Source organism: Papio anubis, chromosome 18 (assembly GCF_008728515.1).
Source record: "Papio anubis isolate 15944 chromosome 18, Panubis1.0, whole genome shotgun sequence".
NCBI classification, from domain to species: domain Eukaryota; kingdom Metazoa; phylum Chordata; class Mammalia; order Primates; family Cercopithecidae; genus Papio; species Papio anubis.
The window spans coordinates 69485921-69510760 of record NC_044993.1 but is presented as its reverse complement, the minus strand read 5'-3'; the positions used below and the strand labels follow the sequence as shown (position 1 = coordinate 69510760).

Below are 24840 nucleotides of genomic sequence, written 5' to 3'. Positions count from 1 at the left end.
TTTGCATCTTTTACATTCAATTTTATTTTATTTTTTTGACATAGAGTCTCACTCTGTCGCCCATACCGGAGTGAAGTGATATCATCTCTGCTCAGTGCAACCTCTGCTTCCTGGGTTCAAGTGATTCTCCTGTCTCAGTCTTCTGAGTAGCTGGGACTACAGGTGCATACCACCACGCCTGGCTAATTTTTGTATTTTTAGTACAGATGGGGATTTCACAGTGTTGGCCAGGCTGGTCTTGAACTCCTGACCTCAGGTGATCCACCTGCCTTGGCCTCCCAAAGTGCTGAGATTACAGGTGTGAGCCACCATGCCTGGCCAAAATTTTTATATATTATAGTTTGGCTACTCTGGGTTCCCAGCCGAGCTCTATGCCTGACATGGCTGAAGGGGCCCTGATACACAGCTCAGTCCACCCTGGTGCTCCGGGCTGAGCAGGGTGAGATGTGAGTCCATTCGCTGGGTCAGGTGGAGAAAGAGCTGATGGATAGGAGAGGCTCAGCAGTGACATTCTGCTCATCTCAGATACTTCCCAGTATTTTCATCAATGAAATATTGATTGCCTGACTACTGTGGACACTCAGTATGGACCAGGCACTATTCTAACTCCTGGGGACGCAGCAGTGGGGAGCTAGACTGTGTCTCTTGTGAAAGCTTGGGCTTATTCCTGGTCCAGTCGCTCTGAGTCTCATTCATGTCCTATTGCTTCAAAGCAGAAGTCTAGAGAAAGACTTTGGAAGAGAAAGGCAGATTCTCTTGCTAAACAGAAACCGTTGTTGTGTTGAAGCATCCTTCCCTCAAGGGATTAGAAGGTGGCTGTACATGGCTGGGTCCGGTGGCTCACGCCTATAATCCCAGCACTTTGGGAGGCCGAGGCGGGTGGATCAGTTGAGGTCAGGAGTTCAAGACCAGTCTGGCCAACATGTTGAAACCCCGTCTCTACAAAAATACAAAAAAATTAGCCAGGCGTGGTGGTGCACGCCTGTAATCCCAGCTACTCAGGAGGCTGAGACAGGAGAATTGCTTGAACTCAGGAGGTGGAGGTTGCAATGAGTGGAGATCATGCCATTGCACTCTAGCCTAGGCAACAGCACGAGACTACATCTCAAAAAAAAAAAAAAAAAAAAAAAGGTGGCCGTGCAACAGCTGTAAAACTCCTTTCCAGGCCTGGGTTTGGTTTATTTCCACTTGTGCTCCTGATGTATGTGTTACCAGACTTCATAGCTTCGGAGTAGGGGCATGTATTTAAAAATGCAAGAAAAGGGCCAGGCATGGTGGCTCATGCCTGTAATCCCAACACTTCAGGAGGCCAAGGAGGGAGGATTGCATGAGCTCAGGAGCAAGATAGTGAGACCCCATCTCTACAAAAAATTTTAAAAACTTAGGCTTGCACCTGTAGTCTCAGCTCCTCGGAAAGCTTCAGGTGGCAGGATTCCTTGAGCTGGGGAGTTCAAGGCTGCAGTGAGCTGTGATCATGCAACTGCACTCCAGCCGAGGTGACACAGCCAGACCCTGTCTGAAGAAAATAAAGTATCTCTAGGTCTGTGAGCCTGTGGGAGGTGCATGTTTGGCACTTGCTTAAAAATTAGGAGGGTGGGCCAGGCATGGTGGCTCACGCCTGTAATCCCAGCACTTTGGGAGGCCAAGATGGGCGAATCATGAGGTCACGAATTCGAGACCAGCCTGGCCAACATGGTGAAACCCCGTCTCTACTAAAAATACAAAAATTAACCAGGTGTAGTGGTGTGTGCCTGTAATCCCAGCTACTCGGGAGGCTGAAGCAGGAGATCCCCTTGAACCTGGAAGGCAGAGGTTGCAGTGAGCTGAGATCACGCCACAGGATTCCAGCCTGGGTGGCAGAGCGAGACTCCATCTCAAAAACAAAACAAAACATTAGGAGGGTGGACAAGGCCAGCTCTCAGGGATTGGTCCTCAGCCCTGTCCCCACCTCAGGCCTGGGCTTGGGTTGTTTCCAACCTGAGCCTCCTCCTCACTCATAGTCCTTTGGGTTCTGGTGGACTGGCCTTTGTTTCCTTTCCTGTCAACCAAACCCCTCTCTGTCTGCAGGAATCCTCTCCAGGCCCACAGGCCTCCAGCTGCCCCTGCCCCTCTGTGTTCGTAGCACTGCAGAGCCGGCTCTGATGTGGAAGACGGCAGCTGCACAGCTCCTGCAAGAGGCTTGTTTCCCACTCTTGCTTGTTGATAAGTACTGTGCACGTCTTTTAACCAGAAGTTCTGCTGATTTGTCATGACCCTTGAAGGGTCACAAATGGGCCAGGTGGGAACGTAAAAGGTGAACTGGGTCCACAGTCATGTGGCCAAGGGCATGATCCACAGACTTTAGCTTACTGGTCACCTTCCCCAATGCTGCTCCTGTCCCCATTTGTTATTTATCCTTGCTGTTTTGTTTTTTGCAGCCCTTATGTCAATTTGTTTTTTGGGTTTTATTTTTTTGAGACAGGTTTTCACTCTGTTGCCCTGGCTGACGTGCGGTGGTGCAGTCACAGCTCACCACAGCCTTGACCTCCTGGGCTCAAGTGATCCTCCCACCACAGCTTCCTGAGTAGCTAAGAGTACAGGCACATGCCACCATGCCTGCCACCATTTCTTCTATGTTTTTTGTTTTTGAGACAGAGTCTGTCTCTGTCACCCAGGCTGGATAGAGTGCAGTGGTAGTCTCAGCTCACCACAACCTCCACCTCCTGAGTTCAACTGATTCTCCTGCCTCAGCCTCCCGAGTAGCTGAGACTACTGGCACATGCCACCACGCCCAGCTAATTTTTGTATTTTTTGGTAGAGACAGGGTTTCTCCATGTTGACCAAGTTGGTTTCGAACTCCTGACCTCAAGTGATCCACCTGCCTTGGCCTCCCAAAGTGCTGGGATTACAGGCATGAGCCACCACGCCTGGCCCTAGTTTTGTTTGTATTTCTTTTTTTTTTTTTTTTTTTGAGACGGAGTCTCGCTCTGTCGCCCAGGCTGGAGTGCAGTGGCCGGATCTCAGCTCACTGCAAGCTCCGCCTCCCGGGTTCACGCCATTCTCCTGCCTCAGCCTCCCGAGTAGCTGGGACTACAGGCGCCCGCCACCATGCCTGAGACGGGGTTTCACCGTGTTAGCCAGGATGGTCTTGATCTCCTGGCCTCGTGATCCACCTGCCTCAGCCTCCCAAAGTGCTGGGATTACAGGTGTGACCCACTGCGCCCGGCCTGTATTTCTTTTTTTTAGTAGAGATGGGGTCTTGCTCTGTTGCCCAGGCTCATCTCAAACTCCTGAACTAAAGCGTTCCTCCACCTCGGCCTCCCAAAGTGCCAGGATTACAGGCATGGATTCATAACTATTTATTGTGCGTTTCTATCAGGCTCTCCCACTAAATAGAAGCTCCTCAAGGCAGGGAGCATACCTTTTTTTGCTACATTGTATTTAGGGCCCAGCATACTGGTAAATTGTCAAAGAAATGCTTCAGTCAGTGGATAGAATGAACTTTTGTGCCTGGAGTACCAGAGCCAGGGTGGGGAAGTAAAAAAATAAAAATCATGATGGTAGTCACACAAACCCAAACGTGTTGAAATTCACAGAACTGCTGGGCTTAGTGGTTGATACCCATACTGTAATCCCAGCTACTCAGGACCACTTAAGCCTCGGAGGTGAAGGCTGCAGCGAGCTATGACTGTGCCACTGCACTCCAGCCTGGGCAACAGAGCGAGACCTTGACTCTTAAATAATAATAATTGTCTGGGCGCAGTGGCTCATGCCTGTAATCCCAGCACTTTGGGAGGCCGAGGCGGGCAGATCACGAGGTCAAGAGATCGAGACCATCCTGGACAATACGGTGAAACCCCGTGTCTACTAAAAATACAAAAATTAGCTGGGCATGGTGGCGGGTGCCTGTAATCCCAGCTACTTGGGAGGCTGAGGCAGGAGAATCACTTGAACCCAGGAGGCGGATGTTGCAGTGAGCTGAGATCGCGCCAGTGTGCTCCAGCCTGTGACAGAGTGAGACTCCGTCTCAAAAAAAAAAAAAAAAATCACAGAACTGCCATGGACCACAAACTCTCAGGCAAATGACTGGTCTCTCAGCCTCTGTCCCTATTCTCTGTGACCCACCCCAGCAAGCAAGGTGGGTTGTTTCTCCTTCAGTTTTGCTTCCCAGCGTTTGCTGCAGGCAGCATCACCTTTTCCCAGCAGTGTCCAATCACTGTCCGTTGTGGGCCACAGCTCTGCCACATCCGATTTTCCTTTTTCCAACCTGTTTGAAGGTCGCCTGTGTCCTGGACAGCACCCCAAGGCTGGCTCCTCCCAGGACAAGGATGAGGAGGAAAGGGAGAAGCCCCTTCCTCCCCCGCCCCCCCGCAGAGCCTGTCCCCAGCTCACATGTGCAGATGGCCTTACTGACTCTGGAGATGAAAAGGGGTGTGTCAGAAGCGTGGCTCCTGGGGCTCCTCTGTGTCCTGTGCTATGTCCCCGTCTGTAAATGAATTTCAAATGTGATGGGAACAGAGGCTGCTGGTCAGAGCTGCTCTGCTAGCTGAGGTCAGAACGGGCCACTTCACATCTGTTTGAGTAAACACACGTGTAGGTCACTCGTCCCAGTCACCGAGTGATCCCTTCAGCCCTGGACCCCCTCTTATTGCTGTGTTGGTACCCAGCTATCACCCCAAGCCAAATCCTGGAAGCCATCTGGGAGAACAATGGCTTTATTCAGATGTCGGTGCCTCTGCCCCTCTGGTGTCCCCAACCCCCACAAGGGGCTGCAAGATGGGCAGGTCACAGCAGGGCGAAGTCCCCTTTGTGCTGTTCCAGCCACTGGTCCAGCGTCAGGGCCTTGGGGTTGAGTCTCAGGGTCAGCTCGATGTCATGGTCGGGTCTCAGGGCATAGAAACGGAACATGTTGGCCAGGTCCCGGGCCCCGGGAAAGCCAAGCTTTTCATAGTCCTCAGGAGTCATCTGGAAGCAGAGAAGCCTGTTGTGGCCGGTGTCCTCCAGTGCCCTGGGAGGTGGCAGGCTGGGGGGGGGAAGGCCGGATGGGCTGGGGTCTCCCGACTTGCTACACCCAGAACCACTACTATCTCGGTCGCTGACCCAGGTCCTCAGTACAAGGTCATTTGAAAACTTAGTAGAAGTTAGAAAAGCCGAAAGTTGAGACACCGCTACTCTCCTGAGCAGCCTGACATTCTAGATCAGTTTAAAGATTGTTCTTAGCCAGAGGCTGTGGCTCATTCCCATAATCCCTGCACTTGGGGAGGCTGAGGCAGGCAAATCACTTGAGCCCGGGAGTTTGAGACCAGCCTGGCCAACACGGTAAAACCCCATCTCTACCAAAAATACAAAAATCAGCCGGGCCTGGTGGTGGATGCGTGTAATCCCAGCTACTTAGGAGGCTGAGACAGGAGAACTGCTTGAACCCAGGAGGTGGAGGTTGCAGTGAGCTGAGATCACACCATTGTACTCCAGCATGGGTGACAGAGTGAGACCCTGTCTCAAAAATGAATAAATAAATAAAAAGACTATTATTTTCAGATCATGAGATGAAAATATCTCAATCCCTTCCAAATCAGAGACCTCCCTGCATCACTTTCTTGCTCAAAAACCAAAGCTTGACCAGACATGGTGGCTCACACCTGTCATCCCAGCACTTGGGGAGGTGGAGGTGGGAGGATCGCTTGAGCCCAGGAGTTCGAGACCAGCCTAGGCAACAAAGCGAGACCCCTTCTCTACAAAAAATTTTCAAAAATTAGCCAGGCCCAGTGGCATGCACCTACAGTCCCAGCTACTTGGGAGGCACAGGTGGTTGGGTTGCTTGAGCCTGGGAGGTTGAGGTTGCAGTGAGCTATGATTACGCCACTGCACTCCAGTGTGGACAAAAGAGTGAGACCGTCTCAAAAACAACACACACAAGACAAACAAACAAAAAACCAAAGCTGTTCCCATCCCCACTGAGCTGAATCTTAACTCCTCAGCTCCCCAAATCTTCCATGACCTGGCTCAGGCCTTTTTCTTTTTTAAAGCAATGTAAGTCATTTAGTGCATATTTTGGAGGTGTTAGGCATAGTACTAAAACAAAGCTTTTGCAGTTTTTTTCATTTAATCCTCAACAAACCAAAGGGGTATATACTATTGATACACTCATTTCACAGATGAGAAAACAGGTAGGGGGGGTCAGGAAACGTTCCTGAACTTACACTTTGGCAGGTCTCAATGGCTGGAAGCAGATCTCAGCCCAGGAGGCTGACCCCCCTGAACCCTGAACCTTTCTGTGCCACGGCCTCCTCCCATTACTGTACTGGGTCTCGGTAGGGCTCTAAGGGTGACTTTTGTCTTTGTTAAGACTGAGTCTTATTCTGTCGTTCAGACTAGAGTGGCAGTAGGGTGCACATAGCTCACTGCAGCCTCGAACTCCTGGGCTCACGCAATCCTCCCACCTCAGCCTCCTGAATAGCTGGGACTATAGGCACATACCATCACACATGGCTAATTTTTATTTTTTCTAGAGAAGGGGTCTCCCTATGGTTCCCAGGCAGGTCTTGAACTCAAGACCTAGGCTCAAGTGATCCTCCTGCCTTGGCCTCCTGAATAGCTGGGGCAACAGGTGCTCACCACCACAATCGGGTTATTTTTGTATGTTTTGTAGAGATGGGGTCTCACTATGTTGCCTAGGTTTGTCTTCAACTCCTGGGCTCAAGCAATCCTCCTGCCACAGCCTCCCAAAGTGCTGGGATTACAGGTATTAGCCAATGTGCCCAACCAACTTTTGTCTTTTTTTTTTTTTTTTTTTTTGTCTGAGATGGAGTCTTGCTCTGTTGCACAGGGTGGAATGCCGTGGCGCGATCTCGGTTCACTGCAACCTCCGCTTCCCAGGTTCAAGCAATTCTCCTGCCTCAGCCTCCCTAATGGTTGGGGTTACAGGTGCTTGCAACCATGCCGGCTAATTTTTCTATTTTTAGTAGAGACATTGTTTCACCATGTTGGCCAGGCTGGTCTCCAGCTCCTGAGTTCGTGATCTACCCAGCTGGGCCTCCCACAGTGCTGGGATTATAGGTGTGAGCCACCATACCCAGCTCAACTTTTGTCTTTTGTTTGTTTGTTTGTTTATTTTGAGACAGAGTCTCGCTCTGTCCCCTAGTCTGGAGTGCAGTGGCAAGATCTAGGCTCACTGCAAGCTCCGCCTCCTGGGTTCACGCCATTCTCCTGCCTCAGCCTCCCGAGTAGCTGGGACTATAGGCGCCCGCCACCATGCCCGGCTAATTTTTGTATTTTTAGTAGAGACGGGGCTTCACCGTGTTAGCCAGGATGGTCTCGATCTCCTGACCTCGTGATCCGCCTGCCTCAGCCTCCCAAAGTGCTGGGATTACAGGCATGAGCCACCACGCCCAGCCCAACTTTTGTGTTTTAAGGACTCCAGTGTTTCCCAGATTCTTTTTGTTTGTTTGTTTGGAGTCTCGTTCTGTCACCCAGGCTGGAGTGCAATGGCATGATCTTGGCTCACTACAAACTCCGCCTCCTGGGTTCCAGTGATTCTCCTGCCTTAGCCTCCCAAGTAGCTGGGATTACAGGCGCCTACCACCACACCCAGCTAATTTGTTTATTTTTAGTAGAGATGGGAGTTTCACCATGTTGGCCAGGCTGGTCTCGAACTCCTGACCTCAGGTGATCCACCTGCCTCAGCTTCCCAAAGTTCTGGATTACAGCCATGAGCCACTGCACCCGGCCTTCCAGATTCTTTAATGAGTAGGTCTTACTTTCCTAATGGTAATGACGGACATTAGAAAACAGGTACCCAAGAGTCTGTCCAGTAGGCCTCCTGCCCACCCAGCCAGGCCAATATTGGGGGCAGGGGTTGGGCCTCTCTTTCTAGACTCTTTCCCTTCAAATCCCCTCCCACAGAGGAGCCCAGCAGGGCCTGCATTTTCACCCCTCCTCCTGGAAGCTTTTCTTGCTACTTGGCCAAAACATCTAAGCCAGAAATTTCACTCTGTGGCCACTTAGCTCCTAGAACAGCAGAAAATAAACGTTGACAATGAACAAATGAATTTAGATGCATTTCCCAGAGGGGTGGGCAGCCCTGGATACACCCTCCCTATGGGGAGCTAGAAAGCCCTGACACGGCTGCCTGAGTCCCCCGGGGTGGGAGGCCCACCTTGGCATCATGCACGACTTTGTGGGTGTGCTTGGTGAGCAGGGCAGCGTACTCCTCAGCCGTGTGCCTACAAGTACTCAGCCCGATGTTCTGGCCGATGTATTTTTCTGGCATCTTCAGCAGGCTGAGCACCACGGGACCCAGGTCGGACACAGACATGCCATCCATGGGAACGTCACCTGTGGGCAGGCCTGTGGGGCACAGACATGAGCTGGCACATGTCCCAAGGGCAGACCCGGGCAGGGACAGAGCCCCTCTCCAAAGGGTCCAAGCTGGTTCTTCCCAGCAGTCAGCTGCATACTCCAGCACTCAGGCATAGCTAAGATATGTCTTGCTATTTGTGGTAGCACAGAGGTAGCAGTGGAATTGAGTCAGGAAGCAGGATGGAATCCAGCTACTGCCACCTGGGGCAGGCTGTTGAGGCTCTCTGAGTCTGGGTTGCTGCATTCCCAGAATGGGGCTAAGAACCTGGGCCTGCCCAGCTCTCTCAGCGCTAGGATGATGGACAAGGGACAAAGGAAAAGGACTTTGAAAGCTGCTACAGAGAGTGCGGCTGGAGCCCAGGGTCTCCGCTGATCCTGAGGCACCAGCCTGAAGTACTCTGTCACATCCTAAATTCCTGGAAGCTGGAATGTCCACCTCTGGGTGGATACTCTAAATACCAACTCACTTACCAGAAATCCTGATTAACGAGACACCAAGGGCTGGCCCAGAGCAGCACGTCCATGATAAAAGCTTGATAAATCCTGAATGAATGAATGACTTGCAACTTTCCAGGCTGAGGTTTTGTAGATGGGGAGGCTGGCAAGGGTCTGGGTGTGGCCCATGGAATGCTTGGGTGCCATCCTCTTACCTAGAGACGGGCCAATGCAGCTACCTGTTCAGATCCCCTAGGAGCTCGAGGGCACAGAGCTCAGAGACCGGAGCAGGAGATATCCCTGACTGGAGGGTTTTTTTTTTTTTTGAGACAGAGTCTTGCTCTGTCGCCTAGCTGGAGTGCAGTGGCGCCATCTCGGCTCACTGCAAGCTCCGCCTCTCGGGTTCACACCGTTCTCCTGCCTCAGCCTCCAGAGTAGCTGGGACTACAGGCGCCCGCCACCACGCCTGGCTAATTTTTTGTATTTTTAGTAGAGACAGGCTTTCACCATATTAGCTAGGATGGTCTCGATCTCCAGACCCTGTGATCCACCCTCCTCAGCCTCCCAAAGTGCTGGGATTACAGGCCTGAGCCATTGCGCCCAGTCTTTTTTTTTGTCACGGGGTCTTGCTCTGTCGCCCAGGCTAGAGTGCAGTGCCACGATCTCAGCTCACTGCAACCTCCGCCTCCTGGGTTCAAGCAATTCTCCTGCCTCAGCTTCCCAAGTAGCTGGGATTACAGGTATGCACCACCACGCCGGGCTGGCTAATTTTTGTATTTTTAGTAGAGACGGGGTTTCACCATGTTGGCCAGGCTGGTCTCGAACTCCTGACCTCAGGTGATATCCCCACCTCAGCCTCCCAAAGTGCTGGGATTATAGGCGTGACCCACCGCGCCTGGTCCTCCTCCTTATCTTTGAAGGAGAACTGACAATCACTAGGTCCTCTCTGTAAAGCCTTCCAATGGACCAAGCGAGCATTGCATCATCACTGTCTCAGTAGATCTTGCCACCCTTGCAAACCTCAGTATAAAGCCCATCTCACAGAACAGGAAGTGGAGGCCCCACAAGCTGACAGGACATGCTCAGTCCTGGGCCCAACGTGAGGGAGCCATGGCTCGGACCTGGTACCACGTGACAGCGGCCCAAGGTCTGCTACACTAACAGCTTCACAAGGTGGAGAGTTCTGCCTCACCATGTGCGAGGAAGGGCACTCACTCAGCAAGTAGCTCTTTCCATCTGGGGCTTTCTGGGGCAAGAAGTGGGAGAGGAAGTTCTCGAAATAGCAGGGCAGCCGCACACTGGTCATGGGAACGCCGATGTCTCGGAAATATTCCTCCACCTCTCCTTTGCCGTCAAAGTGCGCCGCGGTCAATCTCCCTGCCGTCAGCTTCTTGATGTTCTCTAGGCCGCTATAGACCACATAGTGGAGGCCCAGATGCTTGGCCAGATCAGCGAGCAGCTTCCCCTGGAGGGCAGGGAAAGAGAGATCACAAGGCTCAGAGGAAGGACGTCTGTCCCTGGTCACGGCCCCAGTGTTCTAATCCCAGAGCGGCCACCATCTGCGAGGTTAACAGCCAGACCCCACTTACCCCTGAGGAGGCCCCCTCTCCTGGAATGATGTTCACATACAACAGCACACCCGTTAACACAGCCCTGGAAGCCTTCTACCAGCCACCAACTCTGGCCCACCATGTGCAACACAGGAGGGGCGAGGAGGTCGACTGCAGGGGGACGGCCTGCATGGAGGCCCAAAGGATAATGCACGTGTCCCATTTCTGCTGGTGTAAGAACACCCTGCCCACAGAGCTCAGCCATCTTCCTTGGAGAGCCCTGGGAGACTATAGTGACACCACAGCTGCATAGGTTCCAATCAGGCTCTGCCATGTACAAGCTGTGTGACCCTGGACAAGTGATGGCACCATCCTGAGCTCGTTGGTTAAATGCAGATGACAACACTACCTACTGCATGAGGTGATGCAGGGATTCGGACGGTGGCCTCCAAAAAGATACGCCACATCCTCACTCCTGAAACGTGTGAATGTGACCTTATTCAGAAAAAGGGTCTTGGCAGATGTAATTATGTGAAGGATCTTGAGATGGGAACATCCTGCACTAACTAGATGGGACCTAAATCCAGTAACCAGGGTACTTATGAGAGACAGAAGAGGAGATGAACTTGGAGAAGGCCATGTGAAGAGGGAAGCAGAGATGGGAGCTTTGTGGCCACAAGCCAAGGAACACCTGGAGCCACAAGAAGCTGGAAACGGTGAAGGATTTCCCTCGAACCCCTTGTTTTGTTTCGTTTTGTTTTGAGACGGAGTCTCACTTTGTCACCCAGGCTGAAGTACAGTGGCACAATCGTGGCTCACTGCAAGCTCTGCCTCCCAGGTTCACGCCATTCTCCTGTCTTAGCCTCCTGAGTAGCTGGGACTACAGGCGCCCGCTACCACACCCGGCTAATTTTTTTCTATTTTTAGTAGAGACAGGGTTTAACTGTGTTAGCCAGGATGGTCTCGATCTCCTGACCTCGTGATCTACCCGCCTGGCCTCCCAAATTGCTGGATTACAGGCGTGAGCCACCGCGCCCGGCCTGTTTTGTTTTGTTTTTTTAAGACGGACTCTTGCTCTGTCACCCAGGCTGGAGTGCAGTGGTGCGATCTCTGCTCACTGCAGCCTCCGTTTCCTGGATTCAAGCAATTCTCCTGCCTCACCCTCCTGAGTAGCTGGGACTACAGGCGCCCGCCACCATGCCTGGCTAATTTTTGTAATTTTTATAGAGACAGGGTTTTGCCGTGTTGGCCAGGCTGGTCTTGAACTCCTGACCTTAAGTGATCTGCCCACCTCAGCCTCCCAAAGTGCTGGGATTACAAGCATGAACCACCGCACCCAGCCTCAAAGCCTCTGGAGAGAGGGTGACGTTGCTGACACCTTGATTTTGGACTTCTAGCTTCTAGAATATCAGAGAATCGATTTCTATGATTTTTGTTTTTGTTTTGTTTTTGAGACAGAGTCTACCTCTGTTGCCCAGGCTGGAGTGCAGTGGCACAATCTTGGCTCACTGCAACCTCCACCTCTCGGGTTCAAGCCATCCTCCTGCCTCAGCCTCCTGAGTAGCTGGGATTACAGGCGCCCACCACCACGCCCAACTAATTTTTGTATTTTTAGTAGAGACGGGGTTTCACTGTCTTGGCCAGGCTGGTCTCAAACTCCTGACTTCAAGTGATCCGCCCGCCTTGGCCTTCCAAAGTGCTGGGATTACAAGCGTGAGCCACTGCGCTCGGCTGATTTCTATGGTTTTAAGCCACGTGGATTGTGGTCCTTTGTTGTGACAGTACCAGGAAGCCCACACGGAATCATCAGGATTAGAAATAAGATCTCCTGGGCTGGGCGCGGTGGCTCACAACTGTAGTCCCAGCACTTTGGGAGGCCGAGGCAAGCAGATCACCTGAGGTCAGGAGTTCGAGACCAGCCTGACCAACATGTAGAAACCCCGTCTCTACTAAAAATACAAAAAAATTAGCCAGGCATGGTGGCACATGCCTGTAATCTCAGCTACTCGGGAGGCTGAGGCAGGAGAATCACTTGAACCCGGGAGGCGGAGATTGCGGTAAGCCAAGATTGCGCCATTGCACTCCAGCCTGGGCAAAAAGAGCGAAACTCAGTCTCAAAAGAAAGAAAGAAAAGAAATAAGATCTGCTTAGGGCCGGGCATGTGGTTTACGCCTGTAATCCCAGCACTTTGGGAGGCCAAGGCGAGCAGATCAGATGAGGTCAGGAGTTCAAGACCGGCCTGGCCAACATGGTGAAACCCTGTCTCTACTAAAAATACAAAAATTAGCTGGGCGTGCTGGTGCTACCTGTAATCCAAGCTACTTGGGAGGCTGAGGCAGGAGAATTTGCTTGAATCTGGGAGGCAGAGGTTGCCGTGAGCTGAGATTCCACCACTGCACTCCAGGCTGTGCGATGGAACGAGACTCCGTCTTAAAAGATCTGGCCATTCACAGTGGCTCATGCCTGTAATCCCAGCACTTTGGGAGGCCGAGGCGGGCGGATCACAAGGTCAGGAGATTGAAACCATCCTGGCTAACATGGTGAAACCCCATTTCTACTAAAAATACAAAAAATTAGCCGGGCATGGTGGCAGGCACCCATAGTCCCAGCTACTCCGGAGGCTGAGGCAGGAGAATGGCATGTAACCCGGGAGGCGGAGCTTGCAGTGAGGCAAGATTGCGCCACCGCACTCCAGCCTGGGGGACAGAGCGAGACTCCGTCTCAAAAAAAAAAAAAAAAAAGATCTGTGTTAATCAGAGAAGTTGTCTTTGTACGTTCTATATAATGGGTTTCTAGGTAAGACCATAATTGAAGAAAGGGTCAAGGCTAATAACAAGTTTGGATGGGTACACGTGGGCATGAAGGCAACAACAGACACTGGGGACCATGGGAGGGAAGGAGGCAAGGGTTGAAAACCTACCTACTGGGTACTGTGCCCACTACCTGGGTGACAGGTCCGGTCACACCCCAGACCCCAGCATCACTCAATATACCAATGTAACAAACCTGTGCATGTACCCCCAAATCTAAAATAAAAGTGTACATTCTTTTTTTAAAAAAGCAACTTCTAATATTTTTCATTAAAAAACAAACAAACAGACCAGGTGTGGTTGCTCAGTGAGACTGAGACTGTCTCAAATAAAAAAAAAAGTCATTGGACGCAACAGCGTCCACCTGCTTCACAGCCTAGAGCAGGCAGAGGCATGAAGGAGAGGGAAAGGCCTGCAGTGGTCAGCCCTCCCTGCAGAGTTGGAGCTCCTCCCAGGCGCTCTGCTCCTAGCCTGGCCCAGCCTCCCTGCAGCTCCTGCTTGCCCTCACCTGCTTGACCTCCTTCTCCTGGCTGCAGCTCTCCCAGTAATTGGTCACAATGAAGGTGGCGTAAGCCCCATTCAGGGCCAGTTCCATGCTGACCTGGTCATCTTGGTCTCCCTTCACTACTTCTGCACCTTGCAGCCTCAGCTCCTTTGCTGCCTTCTTCCCAGGGTTTCGGGTCACCACTCGAACCTTGAATGTTCCATCTTCCAGGAGCGTGCGGGCCACGGAGCCACCCTGGGCACCTATAAAGAGTCAAAAACACCTCCCAGGTCAAACCTGCCTGAAAGTCCCACTGAAGGGCGAAACCCTGAAGGGAGTGCTCCACCACAGCAAGGAACATCCAGGAAACCTTCTCAGCGATGATTCTCATTCAATTATTTTTATTTTATTTTATTTTATTTTATTTATTTTTTTAAGATGAAGTCTCACTCTATCGCCCAGGCTGAAGTGCAGTGGTACGATCTTGGCTTGGTGAAACCCCACCTCTATCAAAAAATACAAAAATTAGCTGGGTGTGGTGGCACATGCCCATACTCCCTGCTACTCAGAAGGCTGAGGCACACGAATTGCTGGAACCCAGGAGGCAGAGGTCGCAGTGAGCTGAGATTGCGCCATGGCACTGAAGCCTGGATGACAGAGGGAGAATAGTGAGACTCCCTCTCAAAAAAAAAAAAGGGCTGGCGCAGTGGCTCACATCTGTAATCCCAGCACTTTGAGACCAAGGCGGGTGGATCACCTGAGGTCGGGAGTTCGAGAACACCCTAACCAACATGGAGAAACCACTGTCTCTACTAAAAACACAAAATTAGCCAGGCATGGTGGCACATGCCTGTAATCCCAGCTACTCAAGAGACTGAGGCAGGAGAATTGCTTGAACCCGGGAAGAGCAGAGGTTGCGGTGAGCCAAGATCGTGCCATTGCACTCCAGCCTGGGCAACAAGAGCAAAACTTGGTTTCAAAAAAATAAAGGTAAAAATATTTATGATGTAATAAAGTAAAAAAAGTAGAATACAAAACCATATTCAGGCTGGGTTTAGTGGCTGTAATCCCAGCACTTTGGGAGGCTGAGGTGGGTGGATCACGAGGTCAGGAGTTCAAGACCAGCCTAGCCAAGATGGTGAAACCCCGTCTCTACTAAAAATAAAAAAAATTAGGCCGGGCGCGGTGGCTCACAACTGTAATTCCAGCACTTTGGGAGGCCGAGGCGGGAAGATCACGAGGTCCGGAGATCGAGACTGTTCTGGTTAACACAGTGAAACCCCGTCTCTACTAAAAATACAAAAACTTAGCCAGGCATGGTGGCAGGTGCCTGTAGTCCCAGCTACTTGGGAGGCTGAGGCAGGAGAATGGCGTGAACCCGGGATGTGGAGCTTGCAGTGAGCCGAGATTGAGCCACTGCACTCCAGCCTGGGCGACAGAGCAAGACTCCGTCTCAAAAAAAAAAAAAAAAAAAAAATTAGCTGGGCACGTGGCAGGAGCCTGTAATCCCAACTACTCGGGAGGCTGAGGCAGGAGAATCACTTGAACCAGGGTGGCAGAGGCTGCAGTGAGCCGAGATCGTGCCACTGCACTCCAGCCTGGGTGACAGAGTAAGACTTTGTCTCAAAACAAAACAAAAAAAACCATATTCAGATCTTGATGGGATTTGAATTCTTCCTGAAGTAGAATATAGAGCCATATTCAGATATACAACCATATTAAGATCTGCTCAAAAACGGGACAAAGAAAAATAGTTAAAAGAAAGGAATACAAAAACTTATTCCGATCTCGATGGAGCTTGAGTCACACAGGCATGCGCATCTGTCAGATGTACCCTTAAGATTTTGCGCACTGCAGCTGGGCACGGTGGCTCATGCCCATAATCCTGATACTTTGGGAGGCTGAGTCAGGCAGATCTCTTGAGCCCAGGAGTTTGAGACCAGCCTGGGCAATGTGGTGAAACCGGCAACAAGGCGAAACCCTATCTCTACAAAAAAATACAAAAATTAGCTGGGCATGGTGGCATGTGCCTCTAGTCGCAGCTACCAGGGAGGCTGAGGCTGGAGGAAAGCCTCAGCCTGGGAGGTTGTTGAGGCTGCAGTGAGCCGTGATCACACATACCACTGCACGCCAGCCTGGGTGACAGAGTAAGGCCCTGTCTCCAAAAAAAAAAAAAAAATTATTATATATACCTCATAATTTAAAAAAAATCTGTAAACAAATACTGAATTCTAGCTAATGTCATGCATGCCTTAGTATGGAAGGGCAGTGTACACATATCTGCAATTTACACGGAAATGCATCAAAAATAAGGACTGAGGCCAGGCACAGTAGCTCATAACTGTAATCTAAGCACTTTGGGAGGGTAAGGGGGGTGAGTTTTGCTTGAGGCCAGGAGTTTGAGACCAGTCTGGGCAGCAGGGCAAGACTCTGTCTCTACAAAAAATTAAAATATCAGCTAGCCTGTTAGCACTCATCTAAAGTTCCAGCTACTCAGGAGATTGAGGCAGGACGATTGCTTGAGGCTTGGAAGTCAAAGGTGCAGTGAGCGATGACTGAGCCACTGCACTCCAGCCTGGGCAACACAGCAAGACCCTGACTCAGAAAAAAGTGTACACCAATGTTCACGGCAGCATTATTCATAACAGCCAAAAAGTGGAAATAAATCAAGTATCCATCCATTGATGAATGGATAAACAGAATGTGGTCTATCCATACAGTGGAATATTAGCTATAAAAATGAGTAAAGCTGTCAGGAGTTCGAGACCAGCCTGACCAACATGGTGAAACCCCGTCTCTACTAAAAAACTATAAAATTAGCTGAGTGTGGTGGTACACACCTGTAATCCCAGCTACTTGGGAGGCTGAGGCAGGAGAATTGCTTGAACCCAGGAGGCAGAGGTTGCAGCGAGCAGCGATCGCGCCATTGCACTCCAGCCTGGACAACAAGAGAGAAACTCTGTCTCAAAAAAAAAAAAAAAAGAGTAAAGCTGGCCAGGTGCGGTGGCTCACACCTCTAATCCCAGCACTTTAGAAAGCTGAGGTGGGGCCGGGCGCGGTGGCTCAAGCCTGTAATCCCAGCACTTTGGGAGGCCGAGGCGGGTGGATCACGAGGTCAGGAGATCGAGACCATCCTGGCTAACATGGTGAAACCCCGTCTCTACTAAAAATACAAAAAACTAGCCGGGCGTGGTGGCGGGCGACTGTAGTCCCAGCTACTCGGAGGCTGAGGCAGGAGAATGGCGTGAACCTGGGAGGCGGAGCTTGCAGTGAGCCGAGATCGCGCCACTGCACTCCAGCCTGGGTGACACAGCGCGAGACTCCGTCTCAAAAAAAAAAAAAAAAAAAAAAGAAAGCTGAGGTGGGCAGATCACCTGAGGTCAGGAGTTTGAGACTAGTCTGGCCCACATGGCGAAACCCCATCTCTACTAAAAGTACAAAAATTAGGCAGGCATGGTGGCTTACGCCAGTAGTCCCAGTTACTCAGGAGGGTGACACAGGAGAATTGCTTGAACCCGGGTGGCAGAGGTTGCAGTGAGCAGAGATCACGCCACTGTACTGCGGCCTGGGCAACAGAGGGGGACTCTTGTCTCAAAAAAAAAAAAGAGTAAAGCCCGGACACATACTATAACATGAACAAACTTTGAAAACATGCTAATTGAAAGAAGCCAGACAGAAAAGGCTACATATTATGATTTTATTCATATGAAATGTCCCGAATAGATAAATCCATAGATACCAAAAGTAGATTGGAGCTTTCTAGGGGTTGGCTGGGAGGAGTTAGAATGGGGAGTAACTATTCATGGGTTCATGGAGTTCTTTTTTTTTTTTTTTGAGCTCAGGTCTCACTCTGTCACCCAGGCCGGAGTGCAGTGGCACAATCAGGTCATTGCAGCCTTGACCTACTGGACTCAGGTGATCCTCCCACCTCAACCTCCCAGGCAGCTATAGGTGCATGACACCATGCCCGGCTAATTTTTGTATTTTTTTGTAGAGATGAGGTTTTGCCATGTTGCTTAGGCTGGTCTCAAACTCCTCAGCTCAAGCGATCTGCCCACTTGGTCCAACTAAAGTGCTGGGATTACAGGGTTGAGTCACTGCACCTGGGCCAGAGTTTCTTTTTGCAGTGATGGGAATTTTCTAAAATTGATTGTGGTGATGGTTGTACAATTCTGTGAATACACTAGAAACCAGTGAGTTGCACACTTTAAACAGGTGGATTGTATAGTATGCGAATTATATCTCAATAAAGCTGTTATAGATATTAAATATGTATAAATAAAAAAATAGGAGTGAAATAATATGCTATCATTTTTAAAAATGATAACGTGTTATCTACTCTGGCAGGATATTCAAGAAACTTGGTAATGGCGACCGATAGATGAGGTAGAAGAGGAGGCTAGGAAGATTTAATTTTGGTATCATGTTCAAGTACTTCTATTCAAGTAAGTTAAGTAACTTGTTTTTTTTTAATTTGGAAAGCAGGTCGGGCGTGGCGGCTCACGCCTGTAATACCAGCACTTCCGGAGGCCGAGGCGGGTCGATCACCTGAGGTCAGGAGTTTGAGACCAGCCTGACCAATACGATGAAACCCTGAAACCCGGACTCCACTAAAAATACAAAAATTAGCCGAGCATGGTGGCATGCGCGTAATCCCAGCTACTTGGGAGGCTGAGGCAGGAGAATAGCTTGAACCCGGGAGGCAGAGGTTGCAGTGAGCCAAGATCGTGCCATTGCGCCCCAGCCTGGGTGACAGAGCAAAACTCCGTCTAAAAAAAAAAAAAATGGAAAGCAATTCTGGCCTCGTTCCTGCGACCACAGCCCCAACCCGGGTCGGTCCCACTGACCTTTCCCCTCCCTGCAGACCCCAGGACGGGCGGTCTTCAGGGTTGGGCGCCCTGGTTCTGCAGGGGCCCCAGTCTGGGGTTTCGCTCACCTGTGCCTCCGAAAACCACCACCAGTTTCTTGTCCGCCATGAGGACGAGAAGGGGACGAATGCGGTCCAGAGAGATCTGGGGGTAGTGGGAGGCGTGGAATTGGGGGTGGGGCTCGGGTTCCCGCCAGGAGCGACAAGGGACCCCCCCATTGTCTGCGCACCGAGTATGTGTCGGGGGGGCAGCTGGGCCCGGAGCGGCAAGACGCCCGTCCCGAGATATCCGGGTCCTGAGACCCTCCTCGTCCCCCTTGGGCCCGATCCCCTCCTTCGTCCCGCCTCCCCCGCCCGAGCCCGGTCACCCGCCCCTGACCCGGGTTCCACCGGCTGGAGTGACCTCCTTGCCGCGGCCTGGCCGGAACAAGTTCCAGGAGCCCGGGACCCCGATTCTGCGGCCAAGTCCACTGCAGAGGCGGGAATGGAGCTGCCCGCGAGGCGCCGACCCCTCCTCGCAGCTCCGGCCCCACCTGGCAGAGCGCCGCTGCCGGGAGCACAGCGTCGGAGGACCTCCGGCTGTAGCGGCCAATCCGGAAGTGTCGGCAGAAACTCCTCCTCCGGCGCAGTTGGCTCCTCCTTTCTCCTGCGGGACTTGGCGTCTTTTCCGGGTTTGCCCGCCCCAGGCACGTGTACAGTGAATTTGTGTAAATCCGGTTAGACCGAAATGAGCGAGGTGGAGAGCCGCTTAACCGAATGCTGCGGGTGACCACTGGGAGGAGGAGAAAAATTACCCCTTTATCTTGCATGACCATCTGAATTTTCAGGTATTTGGCGTCAGGCAAAGATAGTTAAAGCTATGTCCATGACTCTTACCCCTTGAGGCCTTGTCCGCTGGATATTTGCTTTGCCTAACTCACTTTAAAAATTTTATTATTAATGGCTGCGGCTCAAGCCTGTAATCCCAGCACTTTGGGAGTCGGTGACGCATGATCACGCAGGTCAGGAGATCGGCATCCATCCTGGTAACACGTGAAACCCTCGCCTCTACCACAAAAATACAAAAACAACAAACAAACAAACAAACAAATCCAGTCAAGGAAGGGCCAGGGTCCCAGCTACCAGGGCTGAGGCAGGAGACGAGGTGGACTGGAGGCGGAGCTTGCAGTGAGCTGAGATCCGCCACTGCACTCCAGTTTGGGCGACAGAGCAGATCATGCCTCAAAAAAAAAAAAAAAAAAAAATTTATTATTTTATTTTATTTTTGAGACAGGGTCTCCCTCTGTCGCCCAGGCTGGAGTGGAGGCGACCTCGCTCACTGCAACCTCCCACTCTCTCGGTGCAAGAGATTCTTTCCTGCCTGAGCCTCCCCAGTGCATTACAGACACCCACCCACTGCTTCTGGCTGTTTTTGTATTTTTAGTAGAGACAGGGATTCACTTTCTTGGCCAGGAAGGCTGGTCTTGAACTCCTGACCTCGTGATCCACCCACCTCAGCCTCCCAAATTGCTAGGATTACAGGCGTGAGCCACCTCACTCGGCCTTTTCTTTTTAAGACAGAGTCTGGTTCTGTCGCCTAGGCTGGAGTGCAGTGGTGGCACGATGTTGGCTCAGTGCAACCTCCGCCTCCTGGGTTCAAGCGATTCTCCTGTCTCAGTCTCCTGAGTAGCTGGGATTACGGGCATGTGCCACTAAGGGAGGAGACCACCCCTCATATTGTCTTATGCCCAATTTCCACCTCCAAAGAAAGAAGTTAAAAACTAAAAGGCAGAAATGGAATCCACAGGCAGATAGCCCAGCACCACGCCCTGGGCCTGGTAGTTAAAAATCAAGCCCTGACCTAACTGCTTGTGTTATCTATAGATTTCAGACATTGTATGGAAAAGCATCGTGAAAATCCCTGTCCTGTTCCTTTCTGTTCTGATTACCAGTGCATGCAGCCCCCAGTCATGTACCCCCTGCTTGCTCAATCAGACCCCCTTAGAGTTGTAAACCCTTAAAAGGGACAGGAATTGCTTAAAAGGGAGCTTGATTTTTGGAGACGTGAGTCCACTGATGCTCCCTGCTGAATAAAGCCCTTTCCTTCTACAATTCAGTGTCTGAGGGGTTCTTGTCTGCGGCTCACCCTGCTACACCACCATGCCCAGCTAATTTTTGTATTTCTAGTCGAGAGGGGGGTTTCACCATGTTGCCAGGCTGTTCTTGAACTCCTGGCCTCAAACGATTCACCCGCCTCAGCCTCCCAAAGTGCTGGGAGTACAGGTGGGAGCCACCGTGCCCAGCTTCTAACTCACTTTTGAAGTTGCTACTACTTGCACTGATTTTGGGTTTTTTCGTTTTGTTTTGGTTTTTGTTTTCAAGGTGGAGTCTTGCTCTGTCGCCCAGGCTGGAGTGCAGTGGTGGTGTGATCTTGGCTCACTGCAGCCTCCGCCTCCTGGGTTCAAGCTATTCTCCTGCCTCAGTTTCCTGAGTAGCTGGGATTACAGGCAGGAGCCACCATGCCTGGCTAAATTTTTTTGTATTTTTGGTAGAGACGGAGTTTCGACATGCTGGCCAGGCTGGTCTCAAACTCCTGACCTCAAGTGATCTTCCCACCTCAGGCTCCCAAAGTGCTGGGATTACAGGCAGGAGCCACCATGCCCGGCCCACGACTTCAGTAATTTCTTTGTGTTCAGTAAAACTAAAAAATGACTTGGCATGGTGCGGTGGCCTGTAATTCCAGTGATTTGGGAGGCTGAGGCAGGAGGATCACTTGAGGCCAGGAGGTCAAGGCTGCAGTGAGCCAAGATCGTGTCACTGCACTCCAGTCTGGATGACAAAGCAAGACCCCATCTCTTAAAAGGGGGAATCGCCCCAGCGCAGTCGCTCACGCCTATAATCCCAGCATTTTGGGAGGCCGAGGTGGGTGGATCATGAGGTCAGGAGATCGAGACCATCCTGGCTAACACGGTGAAACCCCATCTCTACTAAAAATACAAACAATTAGCCAAGCATGGTGGCGGGTGCCTGTAGTCTCAGCTACTTGGGAGGTTCAAGAAGAATCACTTGAACCCGGGAGGCAGAGGTTGCAGTTAGCCGAGATCATGCCACTGCACACCCTGGGCAACAGAGCGGGACTCCATCTCAAAAAAAAAAAAAGTCGGTGGGCGGGGGGGATCAGAATGAATATATTTAAGCCTCCCTCACATGGTTAACAAGAATTCTGGACAGACACTCAGTTAAAATTAAGCACTAATCAGGCTGTGCACTTTTACTCACTTCCTTGTAATTGAAAGTCACTGAGAACTGACTTTTTGCCTCCCCATTGTTCCTATAGTTAGGATCTGTGACACTAGAATCATAAGCTCTTATTTAAGAATTGCTTAAGATATGACAAAAGCAGAAAGTGCATCATAAAAAAACAGATTGATTAAAAAATAAAAATAAAATAACTTTAAAAAAAAAAGAATTGCTTAAGATATTTTTCAGATTCCAAATTCCAGGAAAAAAGGTGATGTCAACCAGTCTGAAGACCTCCGTGGAGTCAGCATGAGACTATAGTTCCTTCATCTCCCTGTCCTATGGCTTCCTTCTGCACTCTTCAACAAATCAACAGTCTCCACACTTTGGCCCACTTCAAAATCCTTAAAAACCCTAGCCCCAAATTCCTGGGCGAGACAGATTGAGGTTTCCTCCCATCTCCTCATTGGGTGGCCCTAAGATTTATTTTTTAAGAGACAGGGTCTCATTCTGTTGCCCAGGCTAGAGTGCAGTGGTGTGGTTATAGCTCATTGCAGCCTCAAATTTCAGGGTTCAAACGATCCTCCCACCTCAGCCTCCCCAGTAGCTGGGAATAAAGGTACACAACACTATGCCCAGCTAATTTTTTTTTTTTTTTTTTTTTTTTTGAGACGGAGTCTCACTGTGTCTCCCAGGCTGGAGTGCAGTGGCGCGATCTCGGCTCACTGCAAGCTCCGCCCCCCGGGTTCACGCCATTCTCCCGCCTCAGCCTCCCAAGTAGCTGGGACTACAGGCGTCCGCCACAGCGCCCGGCTAGTTTTTTGTATTTTTTAGTAGAGACGGGGTTTCACCGTGTTAGCCAGGATAGTCTCGATCTCCTGACCTCGTGATCCACCCGTCTCGGCCTCCCAAAGTGCTGGGATTACAGGCTTGAGCCACCGCGCCCGGCCTTAATTTTTTTTTTATTTTTCGTAGAAATGAGTTCTCCTGTTAAGGGAGGAGACCACCCCTCATATTGTCTTATGCTCAATTTCTGCCTCCAAAGAAAGAAGAAGTAAAAACTAAAAGGCAGAAATGAAATCCACAGGTAGACAGCCCGGCGCCGCACCCTGGGCCTGGTAGTTAAAGATCCACCCCTGACCTAATTGGTTCTGTTATCTATAGATTACAGACATTGTATAGAAATGCACTGTGAAAATCCCTATCTTGTTTTGTCCCGATCTAATTACCGGTGCCTGCAGCCCCCAGTCACGTACCCCCTGCTTGCTCAATCAGTCACGACCCTCTCACGTGTACCCCCTTAGAGTTGTGAGCCCTTAAAAGGGACAGGAATTGCTCACTCGGGGAGGGGGGCTCGGCTCTTGAAACAGAAATCTTGCCGATGCCCCCGGCCGAATAAACCCCTTCCTTCTGCAACTCGGTGTCTGAGGAGTTCTGTCTGCTGCTCGTCCTGCTACACTATGTTGTCCAGCCTGATCTTGAACTCCTGGCCTTAAGTGATCCTCCTCCCTTGGCCTCCCAAACGTGCTGGGATTACAGGCATGAGCCACTGCACCTCGTTGGCCCTACCATTCAGCCTCTCTCTGCTGCAGCCCTGTGTCTTGGTGTATTGACTTGCTGTGCACATCTGACAATAGACTATTACAGTTATATCTGTCAGGCCTCTGAGCCCAAGCCAACCATCGCATCCCCTGTGACTTGCACGTATACGCCTAGATGGCCTGAAGTAACTGAAGAATCACAGAAGAAGTGAAAATGCCCTGCCCCGCCTTAACTGATGACATTCCACCACCAAAGAAGTGAAAATGGCCGGTCCCTGCCTTGAGCGATGACATTATCTTGTGCCTGGCTCATCCTGGCTCAAAAACCTCCCCCACTGAGCACCTTGTGACTCCCACTCCTGCCCACCACAGAACAACCCCCTTTGACTGTAATTTTCCTTTACCTACCCAAATCCTATAAAACGGCCCCACCCTCATCTCCCCTCCCTGACTCTCTTTTCGGGCCCAGCCCGCCTGCACCCAGGTGATTAAAAAGCTTTATTGCTCACACAAAGCCTGTTTGGTGGTCTCTTCACACGGACACGGATGACAATATTATTTTCACCAAAATTTATTATGAAAATGTGTAAACATACAGAAAAGTTGAAAGAGCTGAATGGTGAACTCCCATATACTTACCACCTAGATATATTTATCCATCTATCCACTCATCAACTATCTTACTTTTTAAATGCATTTGAAGTGAGTTGCAGACACCAGTGCCCTTCACCCTTAAACACTTCAGTGTGGACATTAATTCGAGTTTGAGAAAATAATTTTTTTTTTTGAGATGGAGTTTCGCTGTTGTTGCCCAGGCTGGAACCTGGGTCTGTCTCAGCCTGCCGAGTAGCTGGGATTACAGGTGCCCACCACCACGCCCGTTTAATTTTTTGTATTTTTTTTTAGTAGAGATGGGGTTTCACCATGTTGGCCAGGCTGGTCTTGAACTGACCTCAGGTGATCCACCTGCCTCAGCCTCCCAAACAGCTGGGATTACAGGCGTGAGTCACCGCACCTGGCCAAGAAAAGAAATTTTTATCTGAGGAATGTGAGTCCTTTTAAAATACAAGGCCCAGAGAGACGTTAAAATGAGACAGCAGGCGGCTGACCTGGCTCACATTTGTAATCTCAGCACTTCGGGAGGTCCAAGTGGGAGGATTGCTTCCAGGCATTCCACACCAGTCTGGACAACATAGGAAGACCCCATTGTCTTTGAAAACAAACAAAAAAAACCACTGGGAGGCCAACGCGGGTGGATCACTTGAGATCAGGAGTTTGAGACCAGCCTGGCCAATATGGTGAACTGTCTCTACTAAAAATACAAAAATTTGGCCAGGCACGGTGGCTCATGCCTGTAATCCTAGCACTTTGGGAGGCCAAGACGGGCGAATCGCAAGGTCAGGAGATCGAGACCATCCTGGCTAACACTGTGAAACCCCGTCTCTACTAAAAATACAAAAAATTACCCGGGCACGGTGGCGGGCACCTGTAGTCCCAGCTACACGGGAGGCTGAGGCAGAATGGCATGAACCCGGGGGGCGGAGCTTGCAGTGAGTGGAGATCGCACCACTGCACTCCAGCCTGGGCGACAGAGTGA

At 50.8% G+C, this 24840-nt stretch overlaps 2 protein-coding genes across 7 annotated transcripts in view; one reads left to right on the top strand and one right to left on the bottom strand.

Annotated features, from left to right (window-relative positions):
* Positions 1-4678: 4678 nt before the first annotated feature.
* Positions 4679-19358, bottom strand: NMRAL1 (NmrA like redox sensor 1). 6 transcript variants are annotated; one of them, XM_017953152.3, is made up of 6 exons: positions 19017-19358; positions 18553-18628; positions 13641-13879; positions 9988-10237; positions 8135-8325; positions 4679-4944 (listed from the first exon to the last, which is right to left on the bottom strand). In XM_017953152.3, the coding sequence occupies exons 1-6, from the start codon at positions 19296-19298 to the stop codon at positions 4765-4767; spliced, it is 1218 nt and encodes a 405-aa protein (XP_017808641.2). In that variant the 5' UTR covers positions 19299-19358; the 3' UTR covers positions 4679-4764. The 6 variants fall into 6 exon arrangements, with proteins under 6 accessions (XP_017808641.2, XP_031514379.1, XP_031514380.1 ...); XM_031658519.1 differs by having other exon boundaries at positions 18887-19100; XM_031658520.1 differs by lacking the exon at positions 19017-19358 and adding an exon at positions 18863-18973.
* Positions 19158-24840, top strand: part of HMOX2 (heme oxygenase 2) — a 43555-nt gene continuing 37872 nt past the window's right edge. Inside the window, exon 1 of the mRNA XM_003916472.4 lies at positions 19158-19310. The gene's annotated coding sequence lies outside the window, so the exon portion shown is untranslated. The remainder of the gene's footprint in view (positions 19311-24840) is intronic.